Below are 11,763 nucleotides of genomic sequence, written 5' to 3'. Positions count from 1 at the left end.
TGCCAACTCACCGCCTGCCCCCCCTGCACCCCCCCCACCCTACTCCCACTTCAAGGAGGCGCCCAAGAGATCACGTTAAGCTTTCTGTGAGAGGGGGGGGGGGGGGGGGGGGGGGCATTCAGCACATTCTTCTTGGCAAGTTTCTTCTTTACGAGTCCAAGGTTAGATGCGTCTCGCCGCCATGATGAAAAAGTGATTTCATACCGTGTAAAAGTCATGTCATGTCGTTGATGAAGAAAGAAAAGCGTACAGTGAAAAGATGTCAGGCGCGAGTGACCTTGTTCTTCTTGCCTGTTTTGCAGCCTATCAAATGCACCTAATGAGCGGCGTCCTTGTCAAACTTAAACTTCCACTAATACTTTGCATTTACTGAGATAGAAGACTTTCCGCAAATGGGAGGGAAGTTTCAAACAGCTGAAATAAGGTAACACTTCATCATCTCATTATGCTCACGAACAAAAGTCACTGCACCTTCAATTTCGTCTTGGCGAGCGTGATGAAAAAAATGCTTCAACTAACATTTCAAATTCACCCCACAAGGCCAGCTGCAGGGACGGTTCCGGGATTTTTTTCTCTACCCAAGCTAAAGGGGGGCTTGCCTGATACAGAGATGCAGGGGGGCTGAGAAAATAGTTGATAAATATATTTCAGAATATCTGGCTGAATTTACCTGAAAAGGAAAAAGGCCGCACACCGACGACATCTCCACCACGGGTGTGAAATGTGAATGCACTGAGCCGTAACACGTCCAAATATTTACCCGCCGTGCGGCAATCGCTGGTGATTTGCATGTCATACATTTGTTTGTTGACACATTCTCAAAAGGTTTGCGCTTTGCTCATTCTATAAAACATCCTGTTTATCCACATCTCATTCTGACGAGCGCGAGGAGTAAACAGGCAAACAGCCCCGCCGCAATCCCGCGGGCTCACGTGACCTCCCTCTTTCCAAGATTGCGGTTCAACAAAAAGGCAAATGCACACGCCCGCGGCCGGGTTGGAGAGTGTCACACACGCTCACATCTACGGCGCCGTCGAATGCTTTATTTGCCCGCGAGCGATAAATGTGAATTGGTCACTTAACTTGCGGTGACCGAGACGAGCAGTCTGGTGCCCGGTTGGAGTACAAAGCCTCCTTGCTCCCCTCGAGGTCCTGCTGAGTTACTGAAATGGGGTGCGCACAGACTGTTAATTGAGCCAAATTTGAGCTTTTTCTCCCCTCTCGTGAACAAAGTCTGCCTTTTAGATGTCTCTAAAAGACCGTACTCCCTATATTTGAGCATACAGACCGCAGGGCCTCGGGAGCCCGGTGTTAACACTGGCGCATCTTCATATTCGTGCCGGGGCAAGTCTACTTGATTGTGTTTGAGAATTTGTCAAACCACACTGCCCCTCGCCGGGCAATTCTCCAAACTGAGGACATTTTCGATTACACGCCCCTGGCGGACCTGACAGTTAGGTGACAGAAAGTCGACTGGACTTTAGACTAGGTGAAACCAGGTCTAAGTTGTGGCGCAGGTGGTGTAACGTGAGCTTGGCGGATTTGATCCAAGCAGAGGCACACAGATTCTACGTGATGCTGATATGTGGGGTGGATGTTGTGATACGTATAAAGTCTTAATATAATCAGGAAAAAGTAATATCTAATTTTTTGTCAGTGTTGTTATGATGGGACAATTGAGTCATTTTTTTTCCTCTTCAAATATGAGGAAAAGATAATTCTGCGGTGGATGAATTGCTCAACTTTCATCATAACACATTGAGGGGCACTGACATTTACAGAGTTTAGAATGTGAAATGAACCTTTATCACAAAAAAAAAAAAAATTGAATTGGGTCGTACAAATCTAACCCGAATGTCCAACCGCGTCCATGAGAATTTCAAGTTGACCGCCGAGTAACACCAAGACCTGAGAGCGGTGAGTGACGTGCCAAAAAGTAGCAGCGCGCGGACCGCTTTTGCCAGCTCCTCCTCACACCCCCCACAAAATCAGTTCCACCGCATTCCCGCAAAACAATCCCCCGCGACCCGAGCCGAGCCATTTCAATAAACCATTTCTGCGAGTGTGCCACTGAGCACAGAGGACCGTCGCCAACGAAAGCACCTCGGATCCAATCATAGGTTGCGCGTTTACGAGAGGGAAGTGGAATGAGCTCTCGCTTTCACTCTCTTTCCCCTCAGCCGAAATCTATATTGTGCTGCTTGTTCACGCTAAAGGAGTAATCTACTTGACAACCCGCTCATTCTGTTCAACAGGTTCGGCGCTCTGAATCAATCACTTGCGTTTAAGTTCCAATGGGTGACCTGTCAGATAAATGCCCCCCCGCCTCCCTTCCCCCCTGACCCGCTTTTTATTCCTAGCAGCCCTTATGAGGGAAAAAATGCTGCCGTTCCAGTTGTGCGCCTTTTGCCTTAGCGTCACTTCCTGGAACATTTTGTACAACGTCAAAGAGAAACCATAGTGAGTAGACGGCATGATAACTGACATATGAGAGCTCTATAATGACTTCAGCGTAGATGGTGGCTACTTATTCTGGCGAGATGGGGGCGTCCATTAGTCAGGATGCGCTCGTTGTGTACAATATTCCTCGCACGGTACATCACGATGCGTATCTCTTCAAAGTGGAGTTAGAAACAAATGGGTATGATGGAAAATGCAGAGGAGCATCAAGGCAACGACATTGTGCAGCAACCACACATCAGAACACATCAGGGACTGTTTACGTGCTCGGGTGGGTACTGCTGTTTCAGTTAGCAACCGAATTTTAAGTGGCCTCAGCTCTTACTGTCCACGTGAGAACCGTTTTATTGCTGAGAGGAAAACGGGAGGAGTCAAAACTACACAAATAGCGATCTTAGGTAAAAGTGAAATCAAATGGACTGGCGCTGCTGTTTTGGCGAGCCATGAAGTTCAAATGGACTAAGCTCTAAAACGGACAAACGGCACTGCCCCTCGCCCATTGGATGGGAAGTATCTAGAAATGACAACAGCAAAAACGGGCAGACAAAACGAAACGATGAACGAGTAGCTGCGGGAATATGACATGATGCACAGCACATTGTGGAGCGAGCACATTTCAGCATCTCTTTGAAGGTTTATCGACGCTAAAGGCGCGGTCTCCACAAATCGCAAAACATCATCTTGAAACTGACAGCATGACGCTACGCTTCAATTCATCTGCAAGAATGTTGATGTGATTCAGCGCTACTGTTTTTTTTTTTTCTAGCAATGGCGGTTGCAATCTGCCCCTCGCCCATTGGATGGGAAGTATCTAGAAATGACAACAGCAAAAACGGGCAGACAAAACGAAACGATGAACGAGTAGCTGCGGGAATATGACATGGATGCACAGCACATTGTGGAGCGAGCACATTTCAGCATCTCTTTGAAGGTTTATCGACGCTAAAGGCGCGGTCTCCACAAATGGCAAAACATCATCTTGATAACTGACAGCATGACGCCACGCTTCAATTCATCTGCAAGAATATTGATGTGATTCGGCGCTACTGTTTTTTTTTTTTTTTTTTTTTCTAGCAATGGCGGTAGCAATGAGCTATTTAGATCGATGAGTAGGTGGATGGCAGACCCGGCGACTAATTGGGTCATCGCGTCTATGAAACTATGGAAACGATTTGATGAAATATAGTGCATCTGAAACAGCTTTAGCACAATAGCCGACCCGCCCTCCACAGTAAATTTGATAGCGCTAGCAGACCCTCGCATTTATATACCGGCCCAGTTGTGCAGTAAATCCCTCGCCGTCCAAAAAGCTCTGTGTGGTGGGGAGCACAGGAAAAGAGCGCCGTAAAATACACTGCGAGCTTCTGTTCTCCGCCGCTGAGGGTGTACAACCAGAGTGAAGTGTGGAACATTTACGTAGCGCCGCTTTCATAGTTTGAAAGTGCTGAAATTCTTTCCGGTTTCACCCCTCTAAGGAGCGGCCGTCAAAGGCCACCATTGTCTCTCTTTCAGTGGCAACGGTAAAGCATTCGCACCCGATTGAACCTTCGCTTCGGGTCAGATCAAGTCCAAACGTACCAATAAAGTAGAAACACTCAGTAATTCATGAGTTTTTGACCAACTGTCATTCATCCGATATAGTGAGGGCTGACTTTCAAATTTAATTTGTTCCCTGACCAAACTGGTGAATTAATTCTCCCTACTGAATTCATGAATTCATCTGTTGCAGCCCTTTGTGACCTGATTTTAATAAAGAAAGGCACAGCGTGAAAAGAAAACAAAACCTAATGTAGCTTTTTGCGAGTGTACTCATTTTGTATTTGTGTGTCGGATTGATTTATTGACAGCTCAAAGTGCATCTGCCGCTATGGTTCTTTTTTTTTTTTTTTTTAATTTCACCCGAGTTTCACCATTTTGGTTCAAAACAAAAGGAAAAAAATAAAAAAAATTGTCACTCGAAGAAGTTGGAGTAGTCATTTTAGAACTTTGTATTCATCGTTTGCTATGGTGTAATCGGGTAACTACATCACACAATAGTTGGTCGTCGAACGATTTCTATTTGCTTAGATTGATCTTTATTTCATTGCCAATTCATGCTAATGAGATTCTGTTCCCAATGGCCTTACCTTGAGAAAAGTTCAATTAAAAAAATGAAAAGGAGCCACCTCACTGTGAGAAAACAACCCGGTTTGTGCACTTCAGACTCCTATTTTTTTCAGACTTGCAGCTCGAGCACAATAATCATAAAAAAAAAAAAATAAATAAACGAAATAGTTCGAGGTCAAAATTCAGCAGGTAAAATAGACTTGCAGCTCGAGCACAATAATCATAAAAAAAATAAACGAAATAGTTCGAGTTCAAAATTCAGCAGGTAAAAGGTAAAGTGTGATGGCAAATATATCTTACGTAGCAATGGAACAAAATGCAAATGTCACATTTTGTACAGAAAAGGGATAATGGCCATCTCTGTAGGGGGGTGGTGAGAAAAAGACAGCAAAGTGCCATTTGACGGATAGAAACGATCATTAAGTAAATATGCCGCATATGCGCCCAAGAATGTCAGTCGATACAAGCGTTCTCCTCTTTCCATTTGGTTCGACTCAAATGGGCCGACCACTAATGGCACTCTTTACACTTGACCAGTGAAATTTAAGTTGCCTGTGAAAATTCACTTCTTCCCTACCCCGGTGTATAATAATGACTCTTGAGAGCATAAAAGTGTAGGTGGCCGCGCGGAGAATTAGCCTCTTCTTCTTGATTACTAGCCTGCTGAGCACCTTTATTGTCCTCTCTAACGTTGTTCTTTAATGGCCAATCCCAAGAGTGAGATTGTAACAAGTGTATCGACCTGCGACTTGGGACAAAATGGCCGCAAGGTTAAAAGACAATGGACGGAAATGGACGGAAAAAGAAAGCAAATGTAGGACTGAATCGGAATGTTGGGATTTTTTTTCCAAGCCTGATATTTTATGGCCAAAATGTAGCGTCGCTTAGCTCGCAAGATTGCATTTCCTCAAATGATGAATAACATGAAATATGCGCGACGCCGTCTTACCTCCCAGCGTGGCCGAGATGAGAATGTGGGTGCCATATTTTTTGATGATGGTGTGGATGAACTGCTGCGTGGTCGGTCTGCGGCCCAGCAGGCGGACGCTGCGCTGGAACTCGGGCATGAGCGGCACGGGGTTCCGGATCAGGTCCCGCCTCTCGATCGCTGTATTCCTCACCTTCCAACGTGCAAATTCCCTGCGACACAACAAAAACCGACGGCATCAGCAAATAACACCAGACGTGACTTCCAATGGTTTTGGCCTTGGTCCATAGACGTTGACTTGTTAGTCAACTTGAGTAGAGTAGTGCTAAAACAAAGTTGAGTTGAGTTGAGAAAGTCAGACTGACGGCGGCCTGAAGCAAATCGGAATGATTTTTTTGTCAGCAAATAGAAGATGATGGTTCCCCATTAAAAAAAAAAGAAGACAAAAAAAATCCACAAGTAGACGATTCTGCAAACGGTGAACAGCGACGATACAGACTTTCACCGAATGAATTCCAAACAACAAGCTTTGAAAACCTTGCACCCTTAGCGCTCACGTAGTTCAAATAGTCAAAGAATTCCAAACATTTGAGGTTCAGAATCTGTTCACAAAAGGTCAAAGCAGTGCATCAGCCATTTTCATTTCTTCTCGGCTAAGTTTAAAATGTTCCACTTTTGCCATCACTCTTTGCTGAACTTTCCCTTAAGCTGACAACAATCATATTTGACAGCAGCGAAAAACATACAAATGTATCTGGCATATTGAGCTTACAAAATATTTGCGTGGGAGCTTTGGCGGCGTTTACTCATGAGAGCGCCGAGACGCGCGTCAAAGAAACAAGAGATAGAGAAATCTCCGTTACGCCGTGGCAGAGCACCTATAAGCCCGAGGATAAAAGTGCCAGGTTTTCTACAGCTGTCTGCCATGTTGAAGCGCTAAAGCAGACGCACTGTCATTGAGTCAATAGCTCGCGTCTGCCATATTCGGGAACTAAAACGTCTCAGCATGATTAGGCATTCAGGTAAGAAGCCGCCATTGGATGGAGCATTATCTGGCTGCAGAATGTGCAAAATGACACACACCGCCGGCATTTCTCATTCCCGCAGGAGGACACAAAAGTGAGCGGTGCTCGAATTTTTAGTATTGTGTATTTTGTGTCACCCCCCCCCCCTCCAAATTGGACAGCGTTCTTAATCACCAATGAATCGATTACAATGCCCAATTCCGACTACAAATTTGAACTTGTTCTTGAAATGAATGACAACCCAACACTACTTATTGCCTTTTGAAATATATAAAACTCAAACATCACATGCAACTCATTATTTCCTTCTACTTACATATGCCGCTCAGTGTGTGTGCTTTTTGTGCGGGAACAAGACGTGACTAATTAAATACACGGCAGCGCTCGCCATTAGCATACCGAAAAAGGACCGGAGAGATTCAAAGAAAAAAAAAAGGGCCTGCTGTGACCAGCATAATGTGAAAAGACGTACGGGAATACATGAAACAAAAGGCAAAAGGAAACAAGAATAATTAAAAAAAAAAAAAAAAAAGGGGCCAAATTCACAAAGCATGAACCGCTGCTGCTGATCACGCCTTCAATTGCGTTTCATTTACAGCCGCGCTTTTCTCCGTTCTTAACGTCCTACTCACAAAGGAGATTGCCCTCATGACAGAGTGCAAACACGCCCACAAAAGCTTGGCAGCAGATTGCAAATTTGCCCTGATTTGCCCAGCTTGTTGCAAAGTATAAATGTTGGCTTCGCACCAAGAACACCCGTGGCAGAAGAACGACAATCAGGAAGTAAAAGTTGACATTTTCCAAACGCAAGCTAGCTTGGTTTTCCTGAATGAGGAAGAGCGAACGGGACTTTCAGGAAACTGTGATCAATCGTCACCAAAATTCACATGCACGTCTCAACTCGTGACCACACATAAATCTCGGGAAAATATCAAAACGATTGCCTCAAATTTTTTGGGGAGTGACGAAGCCTTCTCCGTGTTCCGCTCACTGCCGCCATGATCAGGCTCCCTCAGAGGTGCGCCGAGTTTACACCGGCTTTATGACGACGTTATTTGCTTCACTTAAACCGCGCGTGGCTATTAGCGCTGCTGTTAGCGAATTAGATGTTGTTTATCAACGAGGCTCATTTGCATGGAGGTGGGCAGTTTTCCACCAAATATGCATATTCATTTAAATATGCGGAAATTACACCAGCGCATTGAGACACAATCTGCTGTAAAGCACGGTTAGTGAAGTTCCCCATATGCGCGGGTTTTGCAAATTAGATGCCATCCGTGCCATGCAAAAGTCACGCAACCCTTGAGTCAATTTGGTTCTAAGTGTCTTCTACAAAAGATTTCTGACATTATCCGATCCAAAAGTCACTCTACCTTATCGTATTGTCAGAGCCAGTGCAGTTTCGGGCAGGGCCGCCACAACGTATCTCATGGTGGCCCCATGAGGCCGCTATTCCAAAAGGCTTAATGCCGGACCCTGAGGTACTCCCTCAGACTCAACCATTTGTATAGCAAAAATGGAAGAGTCCATTTTTCCAAACGATGTTAAAGTGAGATGACCATGTCCATACATCACGAACTTCACTTTACTGTTCAGGAATGGCTAACACAGTGGGTGTATAAATATACATATATAGTTTGTTTCGCCATGTCTTAGTGCATGTAGAGCTCACTGTCGTCTGATTCTTTTCCAGTGAATCCCACTGGCTGCCAGTTGTTACACAAAACCTTAAACGGCGGCCATATGCGCCGCGGCCCCTGTGCCCCAGATTAAGCATGCCAGCAGATGGAATGGGGAGACATGATTCAGTGCTTTACCTCACAGCTCCAAGACCACTTTAATGACCTATTGCCGCACGTAAAAAGGAGACGAATGGCACGGCCGGCTGCATGGGAGGGAGGAAATTGGAACATAGGTGATTATTACTTTGAGGGGTTCCTGAAACTGGCGGGGGTTTACGTTGCATCGGTGGGCGACGGAGAATTTACAGGATGACAAGGGTAAATAAATGATTGAATTCAATCGTACAATGCTCAAATCTCACTGGTAATCTTTTTGTCTGGGAATTTCATGGGAATGCCTCTTGCGCTTTGCTCTCAGGACGTCTCGCAAAAACAAGAATAAGATCAGAGACAATGTGCTTCTGTTCTGGCCTCCGAAAACAGGTGACATGCAGTATTTATGTATATCGTAGTCATGCGCAGGCGTTTACATCACTTCACTCGTTTCAAAACGTCGATGGCGTGCCAAAGAAAAGGAACGGGTGAGTCCTCGAAGTCACAAAAAAAGAGGAAACTCTGATTAGGTAGGAAGTTTTGGGCATGAAATATTAATGCGGCGTCTCGCGTCTTTGAGCTACGTCTGTGCTCATTAGTGACACGCGAGTCAAGATCTCACGAATGTGTACTTACAGTTAGCCAAATACGATCACGACTAAAAAGATTGAATGGAAAAACATACATTTGGGTCTGCATTATAAATGGGCATTTTTTTAGAGCATCTATGGGTGAAAACATTTTATCGCGGATCTCAAAATGAATTTTCTGAATCATTGTTTGAATTCCAACGTTTTTAGGCACCTTCATGCTTTCATAGCAGATGTTAGCGTGGATGTTTGTCAAGTTCTCACAGCTGAGATCATCATGTTGTTCTTGTTAAGAACGGAGCAGTAGTGCCTCTCCTTGTGGCGAGTCCTGTTAGCTTAGCCAGCGACGCTCGGATGCTTCAAATAATGTTAGCATTTTGGATCATGAGCTAACGGCAGTAAACAAGTATCGGTTCTCTCTTGCATTAGTATATTGCATTGTGTCTGTTTACTGAGGCGCTTATAATCCGTGTAGTTATGTATATACGCCCCAAAAAAATCTGAATATGTACTCTGATATCTTTACTACCGCACAATCGAAATCATTCTTTATCCTTGAATCAATGATCATGCTCGTATTCATTTTTTTCTAAACAGCTTTGTGAGCACCACCCAGATCTCGACATGTGTATTCGTACTTGCACAGCGCCAAGAATTTTATTTTGTGGGATACTTTGTTCATGCGCAGCTTCTTTTAACTCATCCTTTTTTTTTTTAAATGCAGACTGTGAAACCGTCGGCTTTTATGACGACATCTTGTCGGCTTCAAATAAAAGTCGGTAGAGTTCTGATAACCCTCACAAGGTTGATAGCGGCATGTCACATTTTTGTTTGCTTTTTTTTCGCCCCCTAATCATCGTTTGTTTTTTTCCTCGAGTGAAAACGTTGTTGATCCAGTGCTCAGTCTAATGAAGCGCAGGTTGGAACTGTCCAAAATAAGCGCTTTGATATTTGTATTATAGCGAGTAAACAGGAAGATTTTTTTTTCTTTTTTTTTTTCACCCTTCCCCTCAAAGGCTCTTGACTCTTTTTCTGATGTCTGCTTTTGGGCTTCCAGAAACATGTTGTCTTTGAGTCCTGCTGAGCCATTTTCCCTTTTTAATTGGGTGGAGATTTTCTGGCAGTGAAATTGTTCAAATGTTTGCCACACTCACGTTTGGAATTGATGTTGATGTCTTCAAGAGTGGTTTCTGCTGTTTTAGGATGAGGGACATGTTTTTGTGGTTTTCACAAATGAATCAGATGACCTGCATCGACCTGACTGCAACTGCCGACCAACTGCTGTCGCATGAAATTGTTATTTCTCATGAAAGCACAGTTGCAGTACAATGTAAATGTGATTATTTTTTATTTATTGCCGACTTTGTTAACGTTGATGGCTGTCAAGTAAAAAAAAAAAAAAAAAAAAAAAAAAAAAAAGACTTTCGACATCCTTTTGGATTGATTTTTTTTTTTTTTATTCTTAGTTTGCGCTCAACCCATACTAATATCATTTTGGTATTGTTCGTGATAGACACAAATATCTGGTCTAAGTTTTTGTTACAATTTCAACAAAAAGAATAATTGAATCTACTGCAACCCGAAAATGGCTGCCACGCCCCACAATGGAAAACAATTTGCAAAAATGACTTTCCTATATATGAAAGGGCAAATACGTTTTGCCTACAGTGATTTGCATCACGTTATTTCTGTATAATAAAGTATGCTTTCGCTTATTTCTGTATTGGACTATATTTAATTTCAACAGCACATGGCTACCAATAGAATCAAATAAGTTCCTTCTGGGGCTACAACGAATGAATTGCATTTCCCTTCACTTCAGTGGGCCACACCGAATCAGCCTCCTCTTGCGCTTTCCCCCAAATAATATTTCAATTCAGTAATGAGGAAAAGAAAAAAAAAAAACAACACATTGACACAGCGCGGAGGTGTTCCTTTTCACCGCGCTCTCTTAATTGTGCCTTTGCATGAAAAACACAGAAAAAAAAGCTACAGTGGGCAAACTAGTCCTACTACGACGTTGCCTAGGACTTGTTTTTTCGGAGGGAAAAAAAAAGGCACAGACAAAAGAAGAAAAGCCGCATATATTTGTTTTGCATGACGCACATGGAGGACAAAGTACGGAATTCACTTAAGCGAAGCTTAATGAAACGTAAGCCCTAATGGAGTCGGCCGCGTGTTGTATGGGTTTCGCGCCAGCGTGGTGAAAACGACGACGCTTCCTGTCGCAAATGACAACGTCGGGTTTCATGCTTTTGATGAGGGATGAACCTTTCATTTGAAGCCATTTGTTCCACTACCTATTTGTTCAGGATGACTTGACTAATACTTCAAAATGCCGCGAGAGGCGGACACAAGAACGACAAAGTCGGCTCGGGCTGTCGTCTCGCGTGCAGAAAGAAAGGGAAAAAAAAAAAAAAAGTGTACTGTCACATTGACAAAACGCTTCTGTGGGGAGAAAAGCGACTTTCGACATGCCAAGTAAAGGAGCATTAAGTACAGTATTCGTGTCAGATTTGCGTGAATGCGGCAGAGATAATTAGCGACGATCAACAGTCTCATCACTTGTCAAACTATTTTTACATGAAAAGGTTTTGTTAACGGGACATCTGATAAGTGCGAATGCTGAAAGATGGTGACGTCCATTTAAAATGTCCTAATAATGCAAAAGAATGTTTCTTTTTTGCTTTTTCTTTTGCTTTATGTGGCTTTTTGTTTTTTGACTACTGGCCAGACGCAATAGTCCAATTATTTTATTTTATTTTTTGTGACACTTAAACAGGAAGATGTTGTTAAATACGTGGGTGGCAACCGAGCTCTGAGTGCCTTTTCTTTGACCCCCCCCCCCCGGCGCTCACCACTTTTTTTTTTGGAGAACA

The 11,763-nt window shown here is 43.7% G+C and overlaps 1 protein-coding gene across 1 annotated transcript in view; it reads right to left on the bottom strand.

The window, feature by feature from the left end:
* Positions 1-11,763, bottom strand: part of brinp1 (bone morphogenetic protein/retinoic acid inducible neural-specific 1) — a 72,840-nt gene that overhangs the window by 47,351 nt on the left and 13,726 nt on the right. Inside the window, exon 2 of the mRNA XM_019881730.1 lies at positions 5,516-5,706. Coding sequence (XP_019737289.1) covers positions 5,516-5,706 — 191 coding nt within the window. The remainder of the gene's footprint in view (positions 1-5,515; positions 5,707-11,763) is intronic.

Source organism: Hippocampus comes, unplaced genomic scaffold (assembly GCF_001891065.2).
Source record: "Hippocampus comes isolate QL1 unplaced genomic scaffold, H_comes_QL1_v1.1 scaffold523, whole genome shotgun sequence".
Classification (NCBI taxonomy): domain Eukaryota; kingdom Metazoa; phylum Chordata; class Actinopteri; order Syngnathiformes; family Syngnathidae; genus Hippocampus; species Hippocampus comes.
This window is presented reverse-complemented; position numbering and strand designations above follow the sequence as displayed.